The following is a 25,813-nucleotide window of genomic DNA, read 5'->3' as shown; positions in this document are numbered from 1 at the left end:
ACCTTCCAAGGACCTGATCTTTAACACCATCACGTTGGGATCAGGGCTTCACCATGAATGGGGATATGTAGTCATCGAAGGGTGACTGTGTGTGGAGGGAAGCTGAGCCATTCAGGCTGAAGAAAGGGCAGCCTGGGCACTGCAAGTAGAAACGAATCAGCATTGCCAGGCCAGGTCCCAGAAGCAACTCAGTATGGCAGAAATGCAGGGGTGGCTGTCAGTGGTCAGGAGAGGAGAGATTGGAGGGATTCGTGTGCCACAGGAAGGAGCTGGAGTTTGATCCTAGGACTTATGCTTCCCAAGCTGACTGCCTCAGATTCCTGGGTCCTCCCCACCCTAGAGAATCTGGATTGAGCCTCTGTGGGGGACCGTGGGATCCACCCTCTGCCAGGTTGGGGTTGTCCACTCAGGCCTGGCAGTCCAGTCCCTCCACCCACTGGGATGAAGAGGGAGCAGTGACCGGTGCCAGCGTTTCCTGTCCTCTGCAAAGAAACTTTGATCCTGTGACTTTGACCCTGTCACAGCGGGGGGTCAGCCGCCTTTACCTTACGTGATGCTCAGCTCTGTGTCACTCAGTACAGGAGCGACAGATTGGATACATGTGTCCTTGTTCTGTGCAGGGGAGGCCTCTCAGGGGTTTCCCTTCCACCCCCTTCCACCTGGTTCTGAACATGTGATCTCAAGGGACATCTCTCACCTCTCCCTTCATCCCAAGTGAAAACCTGATTTCACGCCCCACTTGGGAGTTCACTCTGATGGGGAAGAGGGGTGGGGCTCATGCTTCACTCAGATCGGTCAGGGATGGGGGGTGCCAGGCGTCCCTAGTTGTTCAAATGGAGGAAGGGGCTACACCATCACTACTTCACGTACAAATCTCCTCCTAGATTTCTCTCCTCTCCAAAACATAGTAAAGAAACAGTCTGATCTATAAGGGGGAAAGTAGCACTCCAGCCCAGAACTGCTCCAGGCTGAAGGCAAAAGGTGGTCTAGACCACCTCTAGGGGCTCCACCTGCAGGCTGGAGCCCTCCATCAGGCTCATGCACCCCTGCACTGCAGCCTCACCAGCCTGGCCCCCTTGCCTTTCTGGGGCTCACAGCTCAGTGCAGTGAATGTGCTAATCCCTGTCTGCCCCTGTCCTGCCCCACCTGACGGGAATCCCTCAAGGTCAGGGCCTAGGGTGCTACAGTTAGTCCCTGCTCCCAGCCCACCACAGGAGTTCTACAGATATCTGCTGAACCAAACAGAACCCAGATGAACAAGATGCGACCTCTGACATGTGTGGTGATAATTTAACGGTATTTTCTGGATTTGATTTTTGGTGTCTTTAGAATAGGTGACACTTAATCCCCCTCCTCACGAAACCTCACATGTAATGAGTAAACTGAAGGTGACTGACTGCATCTCAAAGGTTGGCAGGCAGGTTTCCTTTAAAGAAATCTTTGCTGGATCTTTCAAAACTTGCCTTACAGGGAGCATAACCTCCAGGGGAGGGTGGGAGACAGTCATGGAGAAATTACCCTTTACAGTTTGGGTTCAGAGATGCTGCCGAGGAAAAGCAGCAAGGCAGAAAACCTTGGAGTCAGGCAGAATTGGGTCACACAACTATCCAAGCTGTGTGGCCTTGGGCAAGTCACTTAACCTCCCTTTACCCCAGATTTCCTTATCCCTGAAGTGGAACTCTACTGTTCCTGTTTTGCAGGATTGTTGTAAAGATTAAAAAGATCCTAGGTGATGTGTGTTAGCTCATAGGAGCCCCCAGCTACAGGAACAGCAGGCTGGTAGGTCCAATATTGCCCTTGGAGAACAGGAAGGGGCCTTTCATGGTTTTCAGGATTTTACCATGGACATCAAGAGTAAGGCCAACAGAAAGGGTGCAGAAAGGAAGGGTGACACCACTGTGGCAGCACACTATGAGTTTTTCACAAATTCTTTTTTTGGCAGTACTGGGGTTTGAACTCAGGGCCTCAGACCTGCTAGCGCAAGCACTTTACCACTTGAGCCACTCCACCAGCCCCTTTTTGCTTTAGGTGAATTTTCAGACCAGCTCTCCAGCTTTTTGTCAGGACTGTGATCCTCCTACCTTTGCCTCCTGTGTAGCTGGGATTACAGGTATGCACCACCAAACCCAGCAACAAATTCTTTGATTTTTTTTTTCAAACTAAATCTTTCATGTTGAACATGCAGATGCTGGAGAAGGCTCTATGCAGTGTGTTGACGGAGGGTCTTGGACTCTAGAAGACATCACTTACTAGCTCTGTGTCCTTAGGTGTTCACCCAGACTCAGTTTCCTTATCTACAAGCAGGAGACAACAGTGCCCATCTCCTGAGATTGCAGTGAGGTAAGAGATGGCGGTGCAGGGTGCGCCTGCATGGGCTGAACCGTCACACATTGTGATGTGAGTAGTAGCAATAAATAGAGAGTAGCTCCCCTGTTTGAGGACGGGAACCTGGAGGCAGGGGCCCCACATTCTAGATAGCACCTGACCCCAGAGCGGTGTGACCTTGGGTTTGTTCCCTTACACAGGGCTTGCCCTGGAAAAGCTCTCAGGTTCCTAAGGTGGCCCCATGCCAAGCTACAAGTCAGCTCCCCTTGGTTACCTACCCAGGTGCCCCTCCCCACCTGCAGGGTAACCCTACTCACTTCCGGGGAGGCAGGCCCTTCTGGAAGTCTTTCCCTTCCACTTCCCGGCAGACAGCACAATGCTCTGCCCTTCTTGTTTCCACGCCTGCCTTCTAGATGGTGACCCACTGCCCAAGTTCAAGTTCTCCATATTTGAGGGGGAAGGCTTCCTGGCAGAAGAAGAGAAGAAAGAAAAGAAGATCACTTTCTCTGCGGAGGTTTCTGAGATATCCTGGCTCCTCTCTTACTGTTTCTTTTTGTGGAAAAACGAGTTTGGAAATAAGCTGAGACCTGGTCTCCTCTCTCTGGGTGGATAAACAGTTGGGTCGTTTTGGGACACAGCTGCAGGTTAAGCCCTTTGCCGCCCCTTCCAGGTCTGGAGAAAGTGAGGTGTGAGGAGGGCCCTACCCAAGGCGGGAAGGTCAAGCACCAGGCGTCTCCTGGACAGGATGAGAAGGCCGAGTCCACTCCGCTCACCCTTCCTATGCACAGAGGAAGCCAACAACCTTGACCTTGGAGGCAGCAGCGCCCTTGAACGACGGGGACGACCCCACGGGGAGATCCACTGCCGCCGGGGGAAAGCTGCATAAACAAAGGGCGTTCCTCAGTGTCCACCCCAAGCCCGCTCCGCCCGGCCCGGGCCCCGGTTCTCCTCCTCCCCGGCGGCGGGCGTGGACCCGCGGGGGTGGAGGCCGAGGTCCGGCCCCTCGGCCCCTTCCCTTCCGCTGCCCCTCCTCTCGCTCCCCGGGGCGCGGGGCGGCCTCTTCCCCACGCGGCGGGATCGGGGCTGCAAGTCGGTCCCCGAGCTCTGCCTGCCTGGGTGGGACAGGCCCGAGGGGCCTGGCCTGGCCTCGCCGAGGGATGGAGGGGACCGAGGAGGCCCCGGCCGCGGGCCGCGGCGCGCGGTGAGTACGCGGGAGGCGGCGGGCGGAGCGGGTGCAGGAGCCGGAGCCCGAGCAGGCCCGCCCCGCACGTCCATCTGCGGGCTGGCTTCCGAGTTCCAGCAAACGGTGCCCGGGTCACAGCAGACGGCGCCAAGCAGGACAGCCAGCCTTCCTCTCCCGACTGTGCCCACGGCACCTGGAGGGGACGTCTCTTTCTTTAAGTCAGGGACACCGATCGTCCAAAGTTCTCGCATTACCTCCTAAGCCTGTTCTCTGTGCTGGACCTGAGAGCCCAGGAGGAGGCGGCTGGGCTGCAGTGACAAAGCTGGTCCATTCTAGATTTCTGTCCTAGGCGACCTCTTGCACGGTATGTGCACGTTGCTTTGAGAAACGTCCATTGTCCACTCCTGAGACGTTGTGTAAATCGGATTGTTTTAAAACTACTAGAGAAGGGCTTGGCGATGAAGGTTCCTGGCGAGCCCTCAGTCAGTGTGTGAAGGGAAGGATGGATTGCTAACTTGTGGCTTGTGTGTATGGGTGGGACCCAGCTAGATGTGTGATGCTGAATGGGATTTTCTCAGACAGCCCAGTATTAAAACTCTGGATGGGTATTATGCAGGTTAACAATGCCTCGATGAAAAAAGCCCCATGTCACTTTCCTTCCCTATGAAGTCATTAATGTCAGCCATGCCACTAAGGAGCAGTGTAATGCTGGTGAGTCACTTACCCCCTGTGGGCTAGCAGTCCCATCTACAAAATGAGGGGGACGGATGAAGTGATCACCAGTTTTGGAAGAGCCTGGGGCTCCTCCTTAGCACCTGTGTGAAGTAATCTCTCTACCTCAGTTTTTCCAGCTGTAGAGGTGAGGATAATAATGCTTCTCTGGCAGGATCTTCAGGGTTATTTGAGAGAGTGTTTGAAAGCACTTGAAAAGACATGCCTGGTGTAGAGCAGAGAGCAGATGGGAGTTGGGGGCTGATGGGGGGAGGGGGAGCTTCTCCTTTGAGCACAACAGGGTGAAGCTAGGAGGCAGCACCTTCCCTGGCGGGACAGATCCTGTCTGTCCCCTTCCTGAGGTCCCTCACACACCCTTAGTAGATGTTGACATCCTCCTCTGAGGCCTCCCTCCAGCAAAGCAAGAGGCCAGGAATTGGAGAATCACCTTGGCTTTCACTATGGTCTCCATTTGGCATGGGATTGTTTGAACTCTCATTTTGCTCACCTGTAAAATGGGAATAGAGCTAGAATAAGAGAACTGGAATGCTATAATTCATTACTAACATTTGCCCTGGATGTCCTCACATTGTTTAAAGGACACTCCTCTGCTCTGACTCCAGGTTACTCTCATCTGGACCGGGCTCCACGCTGAAGCACTTTGGGGACCAAGCAGGTTGCCAGAGCCATCTGGTTGCTGGGTCTCAGAATCTCTGTCTCTTTTCTCCTCTAGAGGGTCCGAGAAAGGGAGCAGAACAGGCAGCCCCATTCAGGTGACCTCAGCTGTAGAAAGAAATGGTCCTGAGCCACAGCTGGATAACAGAGCCCTCCCAAGACCCTGGCCATGTCCTCAGAAAGACAGAACACCCTGCCCAATGGTCCCCCAGCCTCCCAGAGGATGGGGGGTGCAGCTCCAAGGCCCCTCTGTGCTGGAGTCCAAGGTGAGGGCTTTGAAGGAGAAGATGACAGCAGGCAAACAGGGGGCCGACCTCGACCTCACTTCCCATGAGTGCTCATCCCCCAAGAAAACCAAATGCCGGCGAGTCAAGACCAGAGGAGTCCAGACACCTTCAGAGGGCTCTCTCCTGCCAGAGGCGGGGGTGGTTCCCCATGCTCAGACCCTGAATGATGGGCAGCTGGACAGCAGTGTCAATGAGGAGGAACCTGCCAGGAATGGGGACTCCAGGCCTCCCAAGCTTCCTGCATCTGGGCTTGAGTGCTGGAATGGGCAGAGTCTGTGGCCTCCAGAAGCAGTATGGACGTTACCCGGCCACAAAACACTGCCAGGACCCAGCTCTTTGCAAGACAGCTCCACCGGCAGAGTCACACCAGACCAGCCAGGGGGCCCTGGTCCATGTAAAATCACCCAGATGACCATTCTGAAGAAAGGAAGGCCGTCCTGCCATGGAGACCATCTGTTCACAGGGGGATATCTGGACAGCACATCCCTGACCCCTGAGGAAGACTCAGATCCCAGGACAGCCCTGCTGGGGGCCGTCTGGAAAACTGGAGAACGGGGGGCTCTGGGCACTGGAGACAACACTTTGTCCCTGTCTGACCGAGTAGAGAGGAACCGTGTTCTGCTGCAGGAAATGCTGAAGGTCTCAGGACAGAATCTTCCCAAGGTGGGAATTCCAGCCTGGACCCCGTCCTTGGACAGAGCTACACCAGGTAAGGCTCACAGTAGGTCTGGATGGGGCAGCAGGAAGATGTCCAGGTGAAGGAGAAGGAAGGGGGCCAGTCATGGCAGGAGCAAGAAAGGAGGCGAACACATTTGTCTGTCACCAAAATCATTAGTGTGTCCTCTTACTGTTGGTATTGATATAGGTTCTTTACCACCTCCCAGGTAGCCCCGCATGCTGAATTCCCCATGACCCTCCAGGTCAATGGGAGGTTACCCTCTGTGCTTGGAGGAGAGGTTACCAGGACTTCTTCCCTGTACCTTGTAGCCCTTTCCAGAACAGCCTTTTGTACTCCCTCCAGGCCAGCCCTCTCCCATCCAGCGAGCGTCATTGCCCTCTGGTGGATAGCAGACAGGGGCCCTTCCCTACAAAAGCCTAGCTCTGACTCTGCCTGGCTGAGCTTCTACCCACTGCGCTAAGTGCTGTGGTGGCACTGCTGGGATGTGTGACCGTTCAGACCCGAGAAGGCGGCCTTCCTTCATAAACTCACTCATCACCCACCTGCAGGGCATGTGTGAGGTGGCCCATCCACAGTCATGGTAACAGACTGTGCTTCTGATTCTCAGGCTGAGACACAGCAAGAGGTTGGATTTTCCTGGGGAATAAATTTCTGGAAAGACCTCTCCCAGCATTCGTTAAGTAGCAGCTGAGAGCCCAATTTCTGGTAGTGCCCTGATCTCTCCTTCTGTTCTGGGCCCTAGAGCCACCAGCAGGGGGCGTGGACTGGGACTCCGGCATTCCCCTGCAGGACTCAGACACAAACAGGTAAGGGCTTGAAGCCCAAATTTTCTCTCCCTCCTTCCTCGCTGTCAAACTTGCACTTACTGCACACCAGGACAGTAGGGACCTTGCAAAAGCCATAGGACAGGCAAACCCTGTGCAGGTGGACAGAGACGCACTGCCACTCATCATCCCTGAGACCCTGTAGACGGTGCCAGGTGTCCCCCATGCCCCAGGCTGCTGCCCACCTGCTACGTGAGCCAAACCACCAGGCATAGAGGTGAGGATTGCCAACTGCCTGCACCTTGTCCTGTCTGGGTTTCTGTCTGTCTTTAAAGTGAGAGAAATCGTATCTGACTGGTGTAAGGCACGATAATGGTTATGAAAGTCCTCAGGAAAAGTAGAATGCAAAGCTTTTACTCCACCTATTCTTTTCCTGATCGAAGGAGTGTGTTGGGATCAGGGTCAAGGATTTCACTTCAACCTCATAGTGATGGTGACAGACTTTTTGGCCCCTCTATCAGTGTTGGGAGGACACCAACACCTGTCCACGGGCAACATCTCGAGCCAGGCAGAGTAAGAGAAGTACAGTCAAGGCCTGAGCCACCGCTGGTGCCCACACAGAGGTTGGCCCCAGCCCCTGTTGGCACACACGTCTGAGAGGCCCTGGGACTGGGGCCGGCTCCCATTTCCCCAGCTGCATGGTGATGTCAGCCTCTGCGGGGTCTGGTGATTTCTGCTGAGGGCGGAAAGCAGCACTGTTGCTTCTCTGAGATGAGACTGCTCCCCGCAGAAGTCCCACTTAGCTTGACCCGCCCTCCAGAAAACACAGACAGGACCTCTCTCAGAGTCCATTCAAGCTTCGACAACAAAATAGACTGGGTGACTGATACATAACAGAAATGTACTTTGCACCGTTCTGGGGGCTGGCTATCCGGATATTCAGGCAGATTTGGTGTCTGGTGAGAGCCTGGTTCCTGGTTCATAGATGGCACTTTCTCACTGTATCTTCACATAACAGACAAGGAAGCTGTCTGTAAGGACATTAGTTACCTCCTCAGACCCCTTTTCCTAATATCATCATATTGGAGGTTCAGTTACAACACAGGAATCTGGGGGGTGCATAAGCATTCAGACCACAGCGGTCCCCAGTCCTGCACTCTGCTTCACAAAGCAAGGGCTGCCCAGTGTCGGGTGATTTGGCTTCTGGTGAAGAGAGGGATGTCTAGCTCTTTAGTCTCTCATTATTTATGACCTCCTGCCTCCATGGCCACTCTTCTTAGCCTCTTAGCTTGTCCTCACCTGACCCCGCCAGTGTGGAGGAGCGAGACTGCAGAACGGACCGCTGTCCTCAGCGACACTCTGCTCCCCTTGGCCTTCCCGCTGCGCTCTCTCTATCTCCTGCCCTGTGAAGCCTCCTAAGGAGAAGGCCAGAGCAGAGGCCCCTGTTGTGCCTCAGAGATGGGGCCCCTGCCCTGCAGCTGCTCCACCACCCCCTCCACCTGCACCCTCTCTCATGGGGAGTGCTCTGCAGGAAGACACAGCTGCCAGGAATTTGTTCAGAGGTCACTGCTGGAAGGAGAAGCCAAGCTCCTGACTTGCACTGTGGATAATAAGTAACACAACAGACTCATTTTAAAAAAGGAGAACATCATCGTGGGGGAGGGGCTTTCCCATAGTCCTGTGAGGAGATGGCACTGGGGGAGACTCCTCAGGTCAGAGACCTCTGGATTGTTGCCCAGCCTGCCAGTCATCTGCAGCCTTGTGCTGTACCTTAGAATTCAGGTAGGTGTGTGTGCGTGGATGATACACAATACCTGTGTATTGCATGATTTGTGCGAGTCTGTGTGTGTGTGCGTGGATGATGGGTGAGTGGGGAAGGGAGAGAGAGAGCAATCTTGGTTCAAAGACCAATGAAATGTCCACTTGGAATGCCCAACAGATAGGGACACAAAGTTGATAAGAGGACCAGATCTCTGCTAGGTAGACACCCAGGTTGAGGGGTCAAGGAACATAGCCAGATTGAAGGAGGGAGGAGTGCCGGCTGTGCTACGATGCCCCAAAACACTGCCAGGCTCTGTCTCCTCTAAGTGGGGTGGATTTACTGATGCCACTTCTGACAGCCGAACTTCCCACAAGACCTGTGGAGTAAGGCAGGCTTCCCTTAGCTCTGTGCTACATGGGGTTAGGGTTCAGGGCTTGGGGTCTGTACTAAGGAGTGTAGGACCCTGGGCAGAAGAGTGTACCAACACTGTGGCTGACCACCATCATGACCATTCTCAGGACATGCCCTAGTGGAACCTTCTCCAAGGGGCAATGAGTCCTGAGGATCTTTTCCGGGTTTGAGGATTAAGTGGTCCTGCGTCATCCACGCGAGCTTAGCATCTTTGTGGTTAGTGTTGCAATCCAGTAACCATTCTGACCAAGTTAACCCAACATGTACTTATTATGCTTGTGATTGGTACTGCTGTGCAAAGTAAGAAGACCAGAAGCTCATGACATTGACTGCAGAGTCCAAGACAGTTCTTGGTGGATGGGGGGCTGATCCAGCTTGCTGTGGGGTGGTCCTCGGGAGTCAGCTGTGGAAGTGAGCCGTAGAAGTCATCCAGCACCATCAATACTAAGGATCGGAAGAGGAGAAGACCTGTACCCCCAGCCCCAGGGTTGCCCCTCTATTAAGGGATAGGAGAGGACTGAGGCCTAGAGGATCTGAACTTCCCAGCAGCCAAAGGAGCAGGCCGGCAGCTGCTGCTTTCCCACTCTTACTATGTGCCAGGCGCTGTGCTAAGCATGTTCCTGCATTCTCATTTTATCCTAATGACAAACTTTATGTGTTGTTCCTGGTTCACTGACAGAAACCTCTCTGGGGGGAGGTCATGTGACTTGCCTAGGGCTTGGGGCCAGGCACTCAGGGCTGCCTGGCTGCAAAGCCTGTGCTCTATTATGCTGCCCTGCCTTGATCTGTTCTTTCCATCCCCTCACCAGACCTCCTTCCCTTGGGTTGGGAATCTGGGGATCCTCTGCATCCTCCAGCCTGGTCTGTTCTCAGGTATGGACAAAGAAGGGTAGATGAGGGCCTCATAAGATAAGCTTGTTCTTGTCTGGTGCTGGTGGCTCACGCCTGTAATCCTAGCTACTTGGGAGGCTGAGATCAGGGACAGATGGTAGTTTGAGGTATAGTTTGTGAGAGACCTCATCTCCAAAATAACCAGAGCAAAATTAACTGGAGGTGTGGCTCAAGCGGTAGAGTGCCTGCTTTTCGAGCGTGAAGTCCTGAGTTCAAACCCCAGTCCCACCAAAAATAAAAGGTAAATGCATTCTGCCTCTGTGGAGATGTTGAGACAATGGGGCCTTGATTTGGGTAAAGGAGGTGAGAGGTGGGACCTCAAGAGAGCACAATCTGATCAGTGCCTGGGCTAAACCCCTGAGAGAAAGAAGCAGGAGGACCAGAAGAGTGCACTGTGCTTGGGCTACCTGTCAGGCGCCTCCACTCTCAGCAACCCTGGCTACCCTGTCTCACTTGTGCAGGGGTTCTGGATCTGGAATTGTCGTCGCTATAAAATGGCCACAATCATCTTGGCCTCTTCCCTTCTCTGAGAGACGTTGAGATTAGAGTTTCAGGGCATCCCGTATTGATCCAGCATGAGCTAAAATTCTGTGAAACCAGACAAACCGCAGCAGTCCATGCAGTGCTGTCTCCAGACCCTACACTTACAGTGCACACGGGCACCTATAGGACACCTTGTGTGCACCTGTGTGTCAGGCTACATGCGGGCACCAGGAGGCCCCTGAGGTCCAAGGGCTCTCCGTGGCAGTCTGAGAGACAGTACTGCAGGCCCTGACACTCTGGCTGAAATCAGAACTTTGTGGATATGATCTGGAAGGCCCCAGACCCTGGAGCGTGTCTGCAAGGGCTTTACTGATCTGCTGTGGGGAAAACAGGGAGGAGAAGCTCTTTGGGTTGTGCTGTTTATGCCAACATATTGAGTGGTTGACGAGGGGAGTGATGGCCTGGGTGGCTTAATTCCCTTCCTCCCTGTGGGAGGATGGGCCCCTAGGGCATGTACCCCTTCAGGAGGCCTGCTGTGTGTTCGTGAGCAGAGAGGGACAGTGGCGCAGTGTTAGCCACATAGTTCAGACTTGGCAGGGTCTCCATTTTCAGGCCTCTGCTGGAATAGCTTGGGTCAAAACTCGTGCTTTCCAGCAGTTTGGAGACTCTAATTTAAAGGTGAGCAGCCCTAATGAATTTCAGAGGCCTGGCCTGTGCCTTCAGTGGTCAGGCCCGTAGCTGTGAGGAAAACAGCCCTTTAAAAATTAATATATTAACTAGTATTTTTGGAGACTGCTTGAGATTGGGGAAAAAAATTGCTTTTCCAGAACACTTCACCTTCAGTCACCAAACATATGGGGATTTTGCCCCCACACCAAGCAAGTCTGTAGTGGCCACCAGCTGGGTGTCCTGCAGTTCAATTCAGTTCTGACATATCGACACCGCGGTGGTATCACATCCCACACGTTGAGGGCCCAGTCCCATAAGACTGTCCTCAGATGCCAGTCATAAGTCCTGGGCTGTGACCTATGCTTCTGGCCAACTAGCTATAAATCACCGTTTTTACCATTTCCTCCTTAGGTTCCATTAATTTGCTAAGATGGTGCACAGAACTCAGGGAAATGCTTCACTTACGTTTACCCCTTTATCATGGTGGATATTACCAAGGATATAGGTGATAGTCCTTGGAAGAGATGCACAGGGCAAGGTAGGTGTGTGGGAAGGGGTGAGACCTCCATCCTTCTCTGGTTATACCCAGCCCTGATCAATTGCATCACTGGCCATTGTGAGCAACTCAACCTTCTTTCCCTGTCACCTCTCAGGAGGTTGGGGGCAGGACTGAAAGTTCAAACCTTCTAACTCTGTGTTGGTGGGGACCAGCCCCCATCCTCAAGTTATCTAGGGTCCCCCAGCCACCAGTCATCTCATTAGCACACATAAGACATGCTGATAACTGGAATTTCTGTAGGTGTGTGCCAGGAACCAAAGGCAAGAGAGCAAATGTATATTGTGTCACAGTATCAATGGAGTCTCATGTGAGTTGACCACTGTGGGGTGTGTGCATTGTGCGTGTGCGTGCGTGTGTGATTTCAGATAGAATGGTCCATTTCTGCTCTCACTGCCCACTGCCTGACCTGGCTGCAGCCCTAGCTGTCTCTGGTATAGCTTGCCTCTATGGAGGACAGAACCATGTGGTTCCCAGAACGGGAGCTGAGGAAATGTCTGGCAGAGGCCAGTAGGCTGGAGCCTGTGCGGGCTTGTGAAGGTCTGGGTGGAAGCGGGAGCGGACATACCAGATGGGTGAGGCCTGCAGAAATGCTTGGGGGAGCCTGCAGTGGAATGTGGGCACGATCCTATCAGGATCCAGGGTAGAAGGCGGCTGAGGCCACTTATGGAAAGCCCTGGGATTTAGATTTTAATCTGCATGTAGAGACATTTCACATTTAACGGTCTTCCTCCTGTTGCCCAGTCTCCCAACAGCAAGATAATCTTATCTCCTGGAAGTGTGGACTGGCATTGGGCCCTATGGGCTGGCACACTCCTGGTAAAGGAGTTTGAAGGCCATTCAATTCACTGGTGAGGTTCTAGATCTTCTGGTGTCTTCTAGTACCGGGGTCACAATGATTCCTGGGGTAAGCATGGAAGAAAAGACACTCCTGCCCTACCCCAAGTTTCCGAGGGCCAGGAATCACTGAGAGTCTCCAGGGCAAGGTGTCACTAAAAGTGACTGAGCCCTGCCTGTCTTGGTGATCCCTGCACCCCCTCCCAGGCTCACCCTGCCCCATGGAAGAGATCTGCAGGCACAAAGGAAAACCTGTACCACTCCTGGCCCCACCGAGACTAAAGGCAAATGGAAAAAAAGCTAATTTAGCCTCAACCCACTGCAACAGTGTCTAGTGCTATGAACCCTATGTGAGAAGGAGCCCTACCAAAGCCAGTGCCACCTGGAACAACTGCATGTTGTTCTGTACCATGTACTCAGCACTCTCACATTTGCATCTCACATGAAAATCCCATCATAGTCCGATCTTTACCAATGAAGGTGCTCAGGAAAGTAAGTCTATCCAGGGCCATTCCTCTGGAGAAGCTAGGCTGAAAATCAAGAAAAGTCCTTCTCCTTTCCCTCCGGAGCCAAGCAGGCCTCTGCTCCCCTCCTCCATTGGGGGTATCTCAGAAACCTGCTGCCACCTATGGCCACTTCTGTCCCACCCACACTGAGCACACGCAGGGTTGACCAGCCTTACTGGCGTTCAACAGGGAATTCATCACCTTCTGATGTGTTACAGCAATGTAACACGTCACTGTTGATAACAGCAAAAGTAATAATAATAACAATAATAATAAATGCTAACATTTATGGAATCTTAGCAAGTGCCCACCGCTGTGCTAAGGCCTAACTTTAAAGGAATTATTCTCACTTATCTTAACAACTGAACCCTTATTTACCAGATGAGGAAACTGAAGCTTAACCCTAAGTCACCTGCCAGATGACAGAGCTAGGAAGGGACAGTCCAGAGCTTAGAACTGGGGCAGGCTGCCCTGAACCAACTGTGAGCCACCTCTCTGGGCAATGTCTGGTCAGTATCTATGACTAGGTCCCTGCTCTCATGGAGCTTGTTGTCCACAATGTTTCAGGCACAGCTTTTCCTCTTCTCACTCAGGAAATTGCACACAGTATGACAGTAAGAGAGTTTTGTCCTTGGTCATTGAAAACTTTCAAACATACAGAAATAGGCCAAATGGTAAGCAAAGGGTTCACGTGTCTTCTGTATGCTAGTTCCTTCCACTTTATTGACCACATCCTGTTCCCCAATTCATGAACTCGAGATGAAAGGGTTAAACCCCGGCTTGCTGGAGTTTATCATTTCACTCTGGGATTATGATGGCTGCAGAAAAAAGCCACTCTGACCTCTTGACCTCCCTAGCTAAGACAGAAATGGTGGCTCTCCTGACCTGCCTGGCTGTGAGGGGAGGTGAAGTCAGCGCTAAGCCTGCCCCTCGCCCAGGATCCTTGCCTAGATGGAGAGACCAGAGGGGCAGGGGCACATGCTGTCCTTAGGGAGCTGGTGGCTGGAGGGGAACAGAGAAGGTCCTGAACATGCCAGTGGTCCTCTAGGTTCCACCAACAATTACTTCTTTGTAGGCTCCAGACTTCTGTGGTATGAACTTCCCAAGCTGGGGAGCTCAGAATCCCCCACCCTACTGCAAGCTGCCTGGCCAAAGGCCCAGACTCCCAAGGAGGCAGTATGAGTCCTCTCCTCTCTCCAAGCCCCTGCTTGCAGGTGGAGAAACTGGGACCAAGAGAGGGAAAGCACTCTCTGTTCTATGCTCTACACACCAAGCTGATGAGCCCCAGGGTGCAGGCTTTCAAGATAGTGGTAGATGCTGTCTAGTCTTTGGTGGGAATTGCCTTTGCCTGGCTGTGCACTGACTGCCCCCACCCTACCAGGAAATTTCCAGAGCAATTGTGAGAGCCAGGATATGTGGATCATGGGTAGAAAGGTTGACTCCGGACTGTGTGACCTTGGCAGAGGCCAGGGTCAGATTAGACTGGAAAATCTCCCTCAGATGAGAGAGTCTGAACTTGGCTGGTCAGGCAGGTTCAGCATCCCTCAACACTGCACCTGTGGGAGAAAGGCCACCCACCCTCCACAGGGCTGGCTAGGGCCTCCCATCTACAGGGTACACAATAACTAGGAGTCCTTGTTCTGCTGACCTCGGCTGCCAGCTGTGAAGGGGACTGCCACTCTCCTCCCTGCTGTGTGTTACTGCATGAATGCCTCCAGGCATCTAAAAAGTCTGCTTTTATAATCAGTGGAGAAACCAGCTTTGTCTGCCAGAGACTGAAGCGGGGCAGCTGATATGGGCAGGGTGGAGGTGGAGGTGGGGGAACCTGCTCTAAGGAGAGGGAGCAGAAAGGAAACAACAGAACTGGAAAATGGTTTAAAAACCTGGGGGTGAGGCTGATGGTGGCAGCATCTGGCCAGCTGCCTAGGGACCCTCCTGCAGGCCTTGTGACAAATGCCCTCTGACAGCCAGGGAAGCACAGCTGTCGCCGGAAAGTTCTGAATGTGTGGGCGGGCAGCCAGAGGCCCGCGGCTGCAGGGCCACCTCTCCAGGCTGGTAACCTCATTATCTGTGCTGTCGCATCAGGAGCCCCAGGGAACACAGCTGTTCTCTGCTGCGTTGGAGGAGCTGCCTGCTCTGGAAGTCGGCTGGGGGAGGGGTGGACAAGGAGGGGGGTGTCTCTTCTGCCAAAGGAGGCCTCCTGGGGCAGCAGGCCTGGAAACGCACTCTCCCACATCACTCCCATGGAGCCTTCCTTCCTCCAAGGTAGGGCCTTGCTCTGCCAAGGTTCACAGGCACAGCTGGTGTGTTTATGCCATCAGTCTTTCCCCCTCTGATCCAAAGGAGGGCTTGATGCAAATGACGAGAAGAAAATAAAAAGAGAATTGTCTGTCCAGAGCTTGTCTGAGGATGTCCCGAGGAGCCCTTGCCCCTGGAAACCTCAGAGTTTGTCCACTCACATCTTTGTCATCAGGAAACTGTCTGGTACCTCCCCTGGTCAAGATGAGGCTCCTTTTCCTGCAGGGCGTGAAGAGTGGGCTGGGGGATCCCAGGTCTGAGATCCAGGCCATCAGTCTTCTGGCTGCCTGAGTTCTTTCTGTGGACCCTATTGTGAGGACACCCCAGCCTATGTGACAGTGAAGTTACATCAAAGGGTGTCCCTGTCCTTGGCCATAGACATCTTGGCTCACCCTGGGAGCCAAGAAGGCAGAAGACAGGACACAGAAATAATGCTGGAGGCGACGGGCTGCCTGCTGTCTGCTCTGCTGTGCTCTCAATTGATGTTCGACCTTGAGCAATGTGCCACCGGTCCTCTCCACACCGGACACCCTCATCTGTCAAGTGGAGAGAGCACCTGCCCTTGGCCAGCCTGGCTGGGGAAGCGGTCCTCGGAGAACACTGTCTTGTCAGGGAGGGGTGGGCACTGCCGTAACCCGGCACAGGTGGCGTGTCACTGTCTGGGAGGCAGCTTTGGAAAGTGGAGATGTCATTTCTGCAGCTCTGGACTGGCCGGGGAGGCAGCACATCTGGTAGCTGCTGGGCTGCTAGAGGACTTTTATTATTATGAAAATCGAGCCATTTGCTGACTTGGTTCGGGTCCAGTTTCATTTCTCCCAGCCACAAGCATGTGAGCCCTGAGCAGATGCCTGACAGGTTGGGATTGGGACTCAGGCAAGGAAGCACCAGGATTTATAAAAATGTCATTGCCCCAAAGGACCTGAACTCTGATGGGCAGTGCCCGGATCCTCTCGGCGGTGGGCGCTGGGGGCGGTGGCGTGTGTGCTTGAGTGGGGATGTGTGTGGGTGCCGAGAGACAGAAGGAGACGGTGAGGTCTGCACAGAGAGACCATCTGTCTGGGCACAGGCCCAGCCTCACAACCCCAGGGCCTTCTCTTCCTCCTCCTCCCAGACCGCTCCTGCTGTCTGCCCCTGAAGGAACAATAGACTCATCTGGAGATGCTCCTACCCTTTCCAGATCCTCCCGGGGTCTCCTCAGCTCCCAAGTAGATGCCTGAGGCAGGCCAGCTCCTCAGCCCCTGTGTGAGCTCGAGGCCATTTTCTAAGCCCCAGAGCCCGGGCAGGGACCCTCTGCGTGGAGCAGGAGGAGGAAGCACACACAGGGCTTTTCCTGGCAGAGCTGGTGCTGGACACTGTGAAAGTCCTTCTAATCCCTGTTATTTTTCTCTAATCCCTCCCCACCCACCCTGGCCTGTGTGCCACCCTGCAGGGTCTTGGGTCCCAAGCCAGAGCCCGTGCTGAGCACCAGGCCTGAGGAAGGTGAACGCCTGCTGCAGCATGCTCGCACGAAGACCAGGACTCAGCCTCTCCGTGCCAGCCATGATATTGTGCCCACCATTGCTCAGGGCAGCCGGTGAGTGGGGGCCTGAGCCAGGCTGGCTTGGGAAGGCCATGGCAGGGAAGAGTCTGTAACAGGGACAGATGAGTCCAAGCCAAAGTGCTGATGCGTCTTCCTCCCCTCTATGTGAGTGTGTGTTTCCCAGGCCAGGCACTTTCTGTGATCATTTAGTCAGCCAACACCCTTTTACAGAGGGACTACTGCGTGTCATAAATTGAGATACAGAGATGAATGAAACATGATCTGCTCTACCCAGGGGTGTGGAGGTCACAGTCTCCAGGGAGCAAGATAGCTTACTTAGTTCTGAGGACTATGGTGTAGGAGAGGGAAAACAACATGTGTATCCAGTTGGACCCTGTAACTCCACCTGGAAAGGACAGGTGGGGCTCTCAAGAGGAAATGGCTTCTTGGCTGGGGCATGAAGAAGATGTCATACTCACTGGGCAGATGGCGGGGAGGAGGTGGGATGAACATCCTCGGAACCGTAGCTGCAAGCAGAAGCACCATGCTCAGCCAGGCTGGAGAGCCAGAGGCATTGCAAGATGGGGGCGTGAAGGCTGCAGGATGGGGGTGTGAAGGCTGCAGGATGCCCCTGCTCCACCGGCTGGAGAGCTCATGGCATCCCTCAGGCCTGCTGAACAGCTCCATGTCCCCATAACAGCTTGGAGTCCCTGAAAGACATTCAGCCGGTAGACAGCACGATCCCATCTACTGACAATGCCATTTGACTGCAGGGCACGTTGGATCCAGGAGACTGAGGCAGGAGGAGGCTAGTGCCATGGTCCTGGTGAGAGGAAAAGGGAGGAGGGCATGGAGACTTCTCAGAGGTCTTCAAGAACCAGAGCACGTTGGCCTACCAGGCAGCAGAGAAGCCAGACTTCTGGGGTTTGATTCTGACCCTGCCAGATACTAGCTGTGTGTCTTTGGAGAAGTCTCTGTGCCTCAGTTTCCTTATCCAAAGAATGGGACTATATTAGTGCCTGTTTTACAGGTTGTCACGAGGGTTATGTGAAGTAATATACAGGATGTCACCTCTAAGTATTAATCATTCGATTACCTAGCAGTGGAGGCAAGAAGAGAGGAGCATCCAAGACATAGTCCGGGGTTCCCACTCTGTCTGGGAGTTTGGTGGGGCCCTGGCCAACCAGTGACACCAAGGTGAGGGCCAGACTTTGGAGGGGGGAGCCCCAAAGCAGCCATGGGACCCATCAGGCCACTGGATACAGGATGTTTATTTTATTTATTTATTATTTTTTTAATGGTGCTGGGGTTTGAACTCAGGGCCTCACGCTTGCTAGGCAGGCGCTATACCACTTGAGCCACTCTGCCGGCCCAGACACATGTCTTTAGAGGAGACATCAGAGCTGGAGGTAGGGTTCTGTCCTGATTGCATGATGCTGGAGCCAAAGTGTGATGAGACAGAAAGAAAAAGTTCAAGGGCTTTCACATCACGAGTGTGGCTGCCCCTGAGTGGCCACCCTATCTTTAGTGTCGGGCCTCGTCTGTGTATGGTGAACCTTAAAGAGCCACTTACCATGGAGTTCTCCAGCACGCTGAGCCAGCCCCTAGTCACACTCCTCGGCTGAGATGAGGCTCCCGGGCCAGGCCGCATCTTGCCAGGCCTGAGCAGGACCACCTGTGTAGTTAGCAAGACCTGTGACTCACAGTGGGCATGCCGGATCTGCCTTCTCTACCACCATGTGGCACTGGAGGGAATTAGGACTGCTGGTAAAACTGGACCGTGTACTCTTTGGTTGAGGGTGGTGAGCCTGCTCATTATAATTGTGGTTGTTATTGTTATTTGGGGTGCTGGGGATTAAATTCTGGACTTCATACTTGCTTGGCAAGTGCTCTACCACTTGAGCCATGTCCCCAGTCCTTTTGCTGTTTAGTTTACTTTTTCATTCTTTTACCTGGACTGTTTTCCAACCATGATCCTCCTACCTCTGCCTGCCAAGTAGCTGGGATTACAGGCATATATCATCATGCCCAGCTTGTTTTAAAAATAGACTCTTGCTAACTTTTGCCCAGGCTGGCCTCAAACCCTGATCTTCCTGTCTCTACTTCTTGGGAGTCCATCATGTCAGTGTTCAGTGTTCATTGTAACCCTAAGAGGAGCTTGGGGGACCCTAAATCTTGGCAAAATGTGCCTATTAGGCTTACGCTTCCAACGACCTCCTCTCCTGCTCTCACTTTCTATAGATATTAGACTAGGGTAGAGAGTCACAACTCGGACAAGACTATCTGCGAAACAGACTTCCTTGTGTAAATGTCCTCTTCAGTACTTTCTCTCTCCAAATCATTTCAACAGCTCTCCATAATCCCAGTCACTAACCTAAAATAGGTTCCTTTATTCCTGGCCATAGAAATATGCAAGGTGACCCACTTTAGGAGCTGTGGTGTCCAGAAAAGCATTGCTATGGCTTGGCATCCCGGTGAATCCTCGGAGGATATTGCTGTGAACTCCACACCAGATGGCTTACTGCAGCTGCTTCTAAAGGTTATGCTCCATCAGATCGTCCCACAGGGCCGAGCAGAGTAGCCTGGTGATGCCACACAGGCCCCAGGCCTTGGCTAGCTGCACCCAGCCCTGATCTAGGCCCGTGCATCATTTCTCCCAAAGAGCAGCTTGGCGAGAGATGAGGAAGAGGAGGGGCAGGCAAGTCGGCTACAGAAGGCCTTCTTTATCTTGGGTCTGGCTGGACGCGGCCAAAACAGGGCTTTTCCAGGACGTGAAGCGGTGGCGGCAGCTGTGTTTGCTGGAAACAAATCGCAAACCAATGTGGAAATTGAGCGACCCCTGGACATGCAAGCTCTTGCCGTTTGGGGAACAGGCCCACTTAGACCGGTGTTCCTAATCCCAACAGGGCAGGATGTCAGCAGGATGCTCCCTGGTAGGGTGACACTAAGGGGTATTTTCCTGTGTGGAGACTCATGTGGCTGGAATAGCACTGCCATGGAAAGTGGTGCTGTAGAAAGGGGACTCCTCATTAGGCCACACAGCTCCAGGACTACAGCAGAGGCTCTGAGCACAGTCAGACTGGAATCCTGTTTTCCAGAAGTGGTTACTAAGGCCACTGAGGGCTGCCATCTAAAGAAGCTGCCAGCTCTGGGACTTGCCAGCTGCTCAGCTGGCTCCCATGCTCTGCCTGCGCCTTCAAAGGCCTCTCCCTACTTTTCTGCTCTGTTGCGAACACTGCTGGCGTGGGCTGTGGGTCTGAATAATTGGGTTGAAGACACCTTACATGATTAGCTCTCCTTCATTTCTCCTTCCTCCCTTTCATGCAAATTCTGGGATGGCTCCACTCACCATCTTGGTGTAAAAGTTACGGCCACTGATGTAACTTATGGGAACTGGATCTATTACCGTACTGCCTTGAAACTGAGTTTTTTTTTTTTTTTTTTCCTTGCCAGAATTTACAGTCCACAGGTCCCCGGCAGCACAAGGCATTGGCCCTGGGTTCTGTGTGGGGATGGGGGCTCCAAGCTGTGTGCAGAACCTCCAGTGAGCCCTGCCTGTGTTGGGTGGTCCTCGCTGGTAAAAGTATCCTGTTTCGGTGCAGGGCTTCTGCTTGGCAGGGTACCCCTTGACCCTAGGGGGCATGGTGACTATTTCTCAGCAGCCCCTCCAGCCCTAACATCTCTCAGTCTGTGATGGCAAACGCAAAGCGTAAGTGTTCAGAGGACGGAGACACTGTCGTGGCCATTAGTCAAAGTCTCCAGAGAAACGACCAACATGATGTGCTTACAGAGGGAGGTTTATTTTAAGGAATTGGCTCACACACTTGCGGAGGCATGGCAAATCCAAACCTGCAGGCTAGAGACCCAGGGAAGAGGTGCAGTTCAAGTTCTAATGTGGTCTACTAGCAGAATTATATCTTGCTCGGTGAGATCAGTCCTTGTTCTCCTAACTCCTTCAATGATAGGACAAGGCCTATCACATTGTGGAGGGTAGTCTGCTTGATTCCAAGTCTACAGATCTCAATGTTAGTCTTGTCCAAAATACATCTTCACAGAAACATCCCAAATGATGCTTGACCAGGTATCTGGGCAGTGTGGCCCAGCCAAATTGACATAGAAAATTAGCCATCACACACGGTAGCTGTGTAACAGGTAATTTTTAATAAACAGGCATGAAAAGCATACAGACTGAGAAGGAAATTCCAGGAAATGATGGCAGGAGGGCTACACCCGGAGAGTGGGGAAGGAAGCCTGACTGCCTTATGAGTGGGGGGGCTGGGGGAACAAGAGCTGCAGAGGGAAGTAGAGAGGAGTGTGTAGGGCCTGTATTTTCATCCCAAAGCCCATCACCTAAATCCTGTGCTCCCTTGGGGGGCATGATGCCAGCTAGGCACCAGGGGGACCCACAGGAGGCAGGTAGTGAGCTGGACAGAGGCCACTGCAGTATGAGAGAAAAAGAAGTGATAAATGAGAGAAACAGGGTGAACCCCAAATTCTTAGCAGTAGATTGGTGGGAGGCTACTGGTGGGAGGGGAGAAGTATGGGCCTCTGATAGGAACTAGCCTGTGAGCCTGGGCCCATTTGCATAGTGGTCTGTCTCCAGGGGCCCTGGTGTGAGGTTTATGAGTGGGAGGGGTGGCTTTTGTTGCTAAGGAGAACTTGACCACCATCCAGGGTATCTCCCAGAGCCAAAGCTAATGGTGGACGCAAAGAGTCTCCCCAGGACAGCAATGTCATAGTCAGAGACAGGATGAGCAGATGTGAGGCAAGCTGGGGAGGATTTGGAATGGTTAAGACTTAAGAGTCCAAAGTCTGCATGGAGGTGCATGCCTGTAATTCCAGTGCTAGGAAGGCTGAGGCAGGAGGACTGTGAGTGCAAGGCTAGTTGAACATACATAGTGAACCTCTGTCTCAAAAAAAAGAAAAAGACTCAGAATCCAGGGAAGAAGGTCACTGTCTATGAGTCTGAATTTTGTCCAGCCAAGGTGATTAGGAATCCTGAGTGGAAACTCCAGGTCAAGAATGCACAGAAACCCTGACTTCAGGGCTCACACAACCTCCGTAAAGATTTAAACTTAATGTCTTCCTGTGAGGGCTATAATCTGAGGGGGACTGGTTCTAACCCCCCCGATACCAAAATCCATGAATTCCCAGATATGAAAGAGTATAGAATTCACATATAAATTGTACATTCTCTGGTATGCATTAAGCCATCCCTAGATTACTTAAAATACCTAACACAATGTAAACACTATATAGCAGTTGTTACACTATATTATTTAGGGATAATGAGAAGAATGAAAAGTCTCTACCAGCTCAATACAGATGCAATTTCCCTTCCTTTCTTCTTTCCTCCCTTTCTTTCCTTTCCTTCCTTTCTTTCCCTTCCTTCCTTCCTTTTTCCCTTTCTTTCCCTTCCTCCCTCCCCTCCTTCCCCCTTTTCTTTCTTTCTTTTGGTGGTGGTAGTGGGGTTTGAACTCAGAGCCCTGTACATGCTAGGCAGGTACTCTACTACTTGAACCATGCCCCCATCTCTTTTTACTTTAGTTGTTTTGGGGATAGGGTCTCATATATGCTGGGACTGACTTGGACTGGGATCCTCCTATTTGTGCTTCCCACGTAGCTGTGATGACAACACACTACCATGCCTGACTTTTATGTTTGACATGGGGTCTCATGAACTTTTTACCTGGGCTGGCCTTGAATTCCACTCCCCCCCACCCCAGTCTCCACCTCCCGAGTAGCTGGGATTACAGATGTGAGCCACCATGCCCAGCTCAGATGCAATTTCTTTTTCAAATATTTCATTACATAGTTGGCTGAATCCACAGATGTGGAGCCCACAGATACAAAAGGCTGATTGAACATAGCTCCACAGTTCACTAGCAGAAACTCACGATGGCCAGATCACTTCCTTTCCCTAAACACCCACACACTCACTCCACATGTATAATGTCTTAATGTCTTTGAAATCTTCTTTCTGTATGATCAAGAGTTTAATAGTGTTTCATTATGACATTTCCACGTATGTATGCATTATATCCTGAATTGGTTTGTCCCCACTATTTTTCTCCTTTCTATCTTAGTCTCCTTCTTACATTGATTTCAACAGGTTGGAAAATTCAATATTCATTCCAGAAAGTACATCAGCCGCATTCACCTTCTCTACTTCCTTCTTTTCACTGTTCCTCACACTGAGCCAGGCAACAGAGCAAAAGCCCAAAGTAAGGAAGTCCATGTTGATTTTGTTCAGTTGAGTATTAGGATGGGCTTGTAAGCTCCTGTGGCTTGCCACTTGGCTCCTCAGGAACTTAATTTGGGCTAACCTTGTAGCTACCACAGAGCATCATGGGAGACTGGACCTCGGGGTGAGGAGGATAGGCCAGGAGGGCCCAGGAAGGGGTCCCACCTTCCTCACATCTTCAGCTTGTCATCGCTCTCCTGCCTCTTCTTTAGAGATGGCCAGAGAAGCCCAGCCCAGGACCCCAGGATGACATTTGTCTACAGAGAGAACCTCCAGAATGGGAACCTGAGCGACTCCTCCAGTGGGGAGTCCAGCAGCGGTCAGTGGCCCAAGCGGGGTGTCGCCCCATCTCATGTCCGCTTCAAGGACGAGTCTGCCCAGGAAGCTGAGTTCCGTTACCTGCAGCGGTTGCAGCAGCACCAGCGCCAGGTGCTGAGCTCAGTGCTACAGGCGGTGGGCCAGGGCCCCCTGCGCTCCAAACCAGACCTCGCCGACTACATCCACCGGGACCCAGGGGACAGCAGGTTCCACAGGTCTGTGGGTGGCCAGGACCACGGCGACCTCCCTGTGCCACGGCCCACATGTGACAGTGAGAGGAAGTGCCCAGCCTGCGGCAGCTGTGTTCAGAATGGACGTCCTGCTGAGGGGACACTTGGCCCAAGGATCCTCCAGGACTTCCAGGCTGCCGATGGGGCCAAGGCAGTGCCACTGGAGTCCTGTAATTCTCATGGCCTGAATTCCCCTTTTCTGTCCCTCTCTGCCCATCAAGGGCTTCACACAAAATGGATCCAGGAAACACACATCAGAGACACTACAACACGTCCTGAGGAGAGGGACTCTGCCCTGGACAGCACAGACACCTCTGACAGCTGCCGGACAGACAGTGAGGAGACTGGAACCTCTCAGCCCACCAGGGCCTGCAAGCCCACCCAAGGCAGCAGCCCACAGCAGCGACAGCGACAGCGGGGCTCCAGGCCTCAGGGAGACCACAGGTGGTCCAGGAAGGCTGAGATGGAGCTGCCTGGTGGCCTTCAGGCCCAGCCTCACCTGTCTGGGGTTGATGATGTGGAGAGGGGAGATGAGGGAGAAGGAGGCAGAGGACACACTCACGAGGAGACTCCGTTTCTTCGAGAGGATGCTATCCCTAAGCCTCTCGTCCTGGAACTTAGGAGGACTTCCTTGGGATCCCAGAGGCCACCTGAAAAGTGCCTAGGAAGCCACCAGGCCCACTCTGAGGACTCCTGTGCTCCATGCAGGACAGCCTATGACATGACAGTGTCTTCCGAGCCAGGCAGACCGGACCAAGTTACAGAGAACCACAAGTCTCTAGAAATTGTCTCTGCTTCTTCCCTGCCGCAAGGCCATGCACAGCCTTCTGCCCCCCACCCATCCCAGCAGCTAGCTGCTTCCCTCTCCCCTGAAGGCTGGGTGCCAACCCCTCCCTCTTCAAGGAAAACCACGTACCCCAAGTCTCACAGGAAGGTGGTCCGGACTGGACCCCACAGGCCAGGGGGTCAGGCAGAGCCTGTAGATAACACTCTGCCACTGCCTCCTCCAAGAACTGTGGTTCTCAGTCCACCCCAGACCCAGTTCTGCAGCTCCCAAGTTAGGCACCCACTGCCAGACTTGTCTGCTAACAACCATTCCCCTCTGGGGCTTCAGGAGTCCAGGGGAGCAGCTGCCCACAAGGGCAAGGTGGAGGGGAACCCCTGTGTCCAGGAGTCGGAACTGTCCCTGGAGAGCCATGGAGATGGTAAGAATTGCTCTTGGCCCCACTCAGGACAATAGCCACACACCACTGCCAGCAGCCCCGGGGACAGGTGTCAGGGAGCTGGTGGTTATGGACTAGATACAGGATTCATGCTGAGAACAGATTAGCCAATTTCCCCAGGAGAGGCAGGACCATTGGAAAGGTAGACATGACGCCCTCTTACTGCTGGTAACCCTGAGGAGTGTAGGGAAGTTTTAAGCTCCATGGCTGCTGGAGGCCTGGGTTTTATGGGAAATTGACTCCTGCAAAACAGGAAGAGGAATAGCTCTAGGATCTGTTGTTTGCCTACAGTAGTAAATGCCACTAATCACATGGTGGGGGCCCTTCTCTCCAACATCTTCAGTCTGTGCCATGCACTCATCCTTTCAGTATTGCTCGAGCACCTGATACATGCCGGGTGTGGCACTATCACTGTGAGGGACACATAAGTGAATTATGTCAACATGAGCCCTGCCCTTGAGGCTCTGTATGGCCAGACAGACATGCTGTCCAAAAGACAGCGACCAGTGGGCAGAGCTCCTTCAGGGAGGAGCTGCTCTCTCTCCTGAGCCCTCCCTGATCCTGCCCTGCTGGGCTGCTGGACGGTTCCAACACACACAAGACTGCTGGAAGGAGTAGGATAGGCACTCTTTGCTCTTGGAAGGGGACCTGATGTTGTGGGCAGAATCTGGGTGCCAGCAGACCCAGGCTCTGATCCCCACTGCTGCTCAGCTACTCATTCTTGGACATAGGTAACTTACCCATCCCACATCTTCTTCCTTTAATGCACCATGGCTCTGACTGCCTGGGGACTGGCATCCAGGCCTTGGAGGAGAAGGTAGAGGGATGACAGACCATAATGACCTTTGTGAGGATGTGGATGCGCCCCTAACTCCCACAACCATGTGCCCACCACACTGACTCTCCCTCCCTTGCTCATACAAACCTTGAGGCACAGGCCTCCCCTGAGGCCCGACCTGCCCTATGCTCCGACCTGCCCTATGCTCCGCTGTAGTTCCCTTCTCTTAGGTGGGCTCTAGCCTGATGGTTAGCTTGTTCCTAACCACTTCCTGCAGGACTTCTAGCCTGAAACCCAGTGACCTTTCTGGGCAGCTCAGGCCTGTGCCTCTTAAAGGCCTGGAGCAGAGAGTGAGGTGAGGCTCCTCTTATTAGCTGTGAGACCCTGGGTGAGTCACTTAGTCCCTCAGCACTCCATCTGTCCTCCACAAGTGAGGATAACAATGAAACCGGAGAGGTCATCTC

General features: G+C 53.1%; 1 protein-coding gene across 3 annotated transcripts in view; it reads left to right on the top strand.

Annotated features, from left to right (window-relative positions):
* Nucleotides 1–3,400: 3,400 nt before the first annotated feature.
* The window catches only part of Kiaa1614 (KIAA1614 ortholog), a 53,488-nt gene continuing 31,075 nt past the window's right edge, over nucleotides 3,401–25,813 (top strand). For 2 of the 3 annotated variants that reach the window (XM_074047309.1, XM_020165075.2), the window contains exons 1-5: nucleotides 3,401–3,526; nucleotides 4,953–5,890; nucleotides 6,603–6,666; nucleotides 16,467–16,610; nucleotides 23,013–24,553. In XM_074047309.1, the coding sequence (XP_073903410.1) occupies nucleotides 3,483–3,526; nucleotides 4,953–5,890; nucleotides 6,603–6,666; nucleotides 16,467–16,610; nucleotides 23,013–24,553 (2,731 nt within the window). In that variant the 5' untranslated portion in view covers nucleotides 3,401–3,482. Of the gene's footprint in view, nucleotides 3,527–3,730; nucleotides 3,873–4,952; nucleotides 5,891–6,602; nucleotides 6,667–16,466; nucleotides 16,611–23,012; nucleotides 24,554–25,813 lie in introns of those variants that run through there. The other variant, XM_074047310.1, reaches the window with a different exon arrangement.

This window comes from Castor canadensis, chromosome 11 (assembly GCF_047511655.1).
Source record: "Castor canadensis chromosome 11, mCasCan1.hap1v2, whole genome shotgun sequence".
NCBI lineage: Eukaryota > Metazoa > Chordata > Mammalia > Rodentia > Castoridae > Castor > Castor canadensis.
Note: the sequence above shows the minus strand (reverse complement) of the source record. Positions and strands in the feature narration are given on the sequence as shown.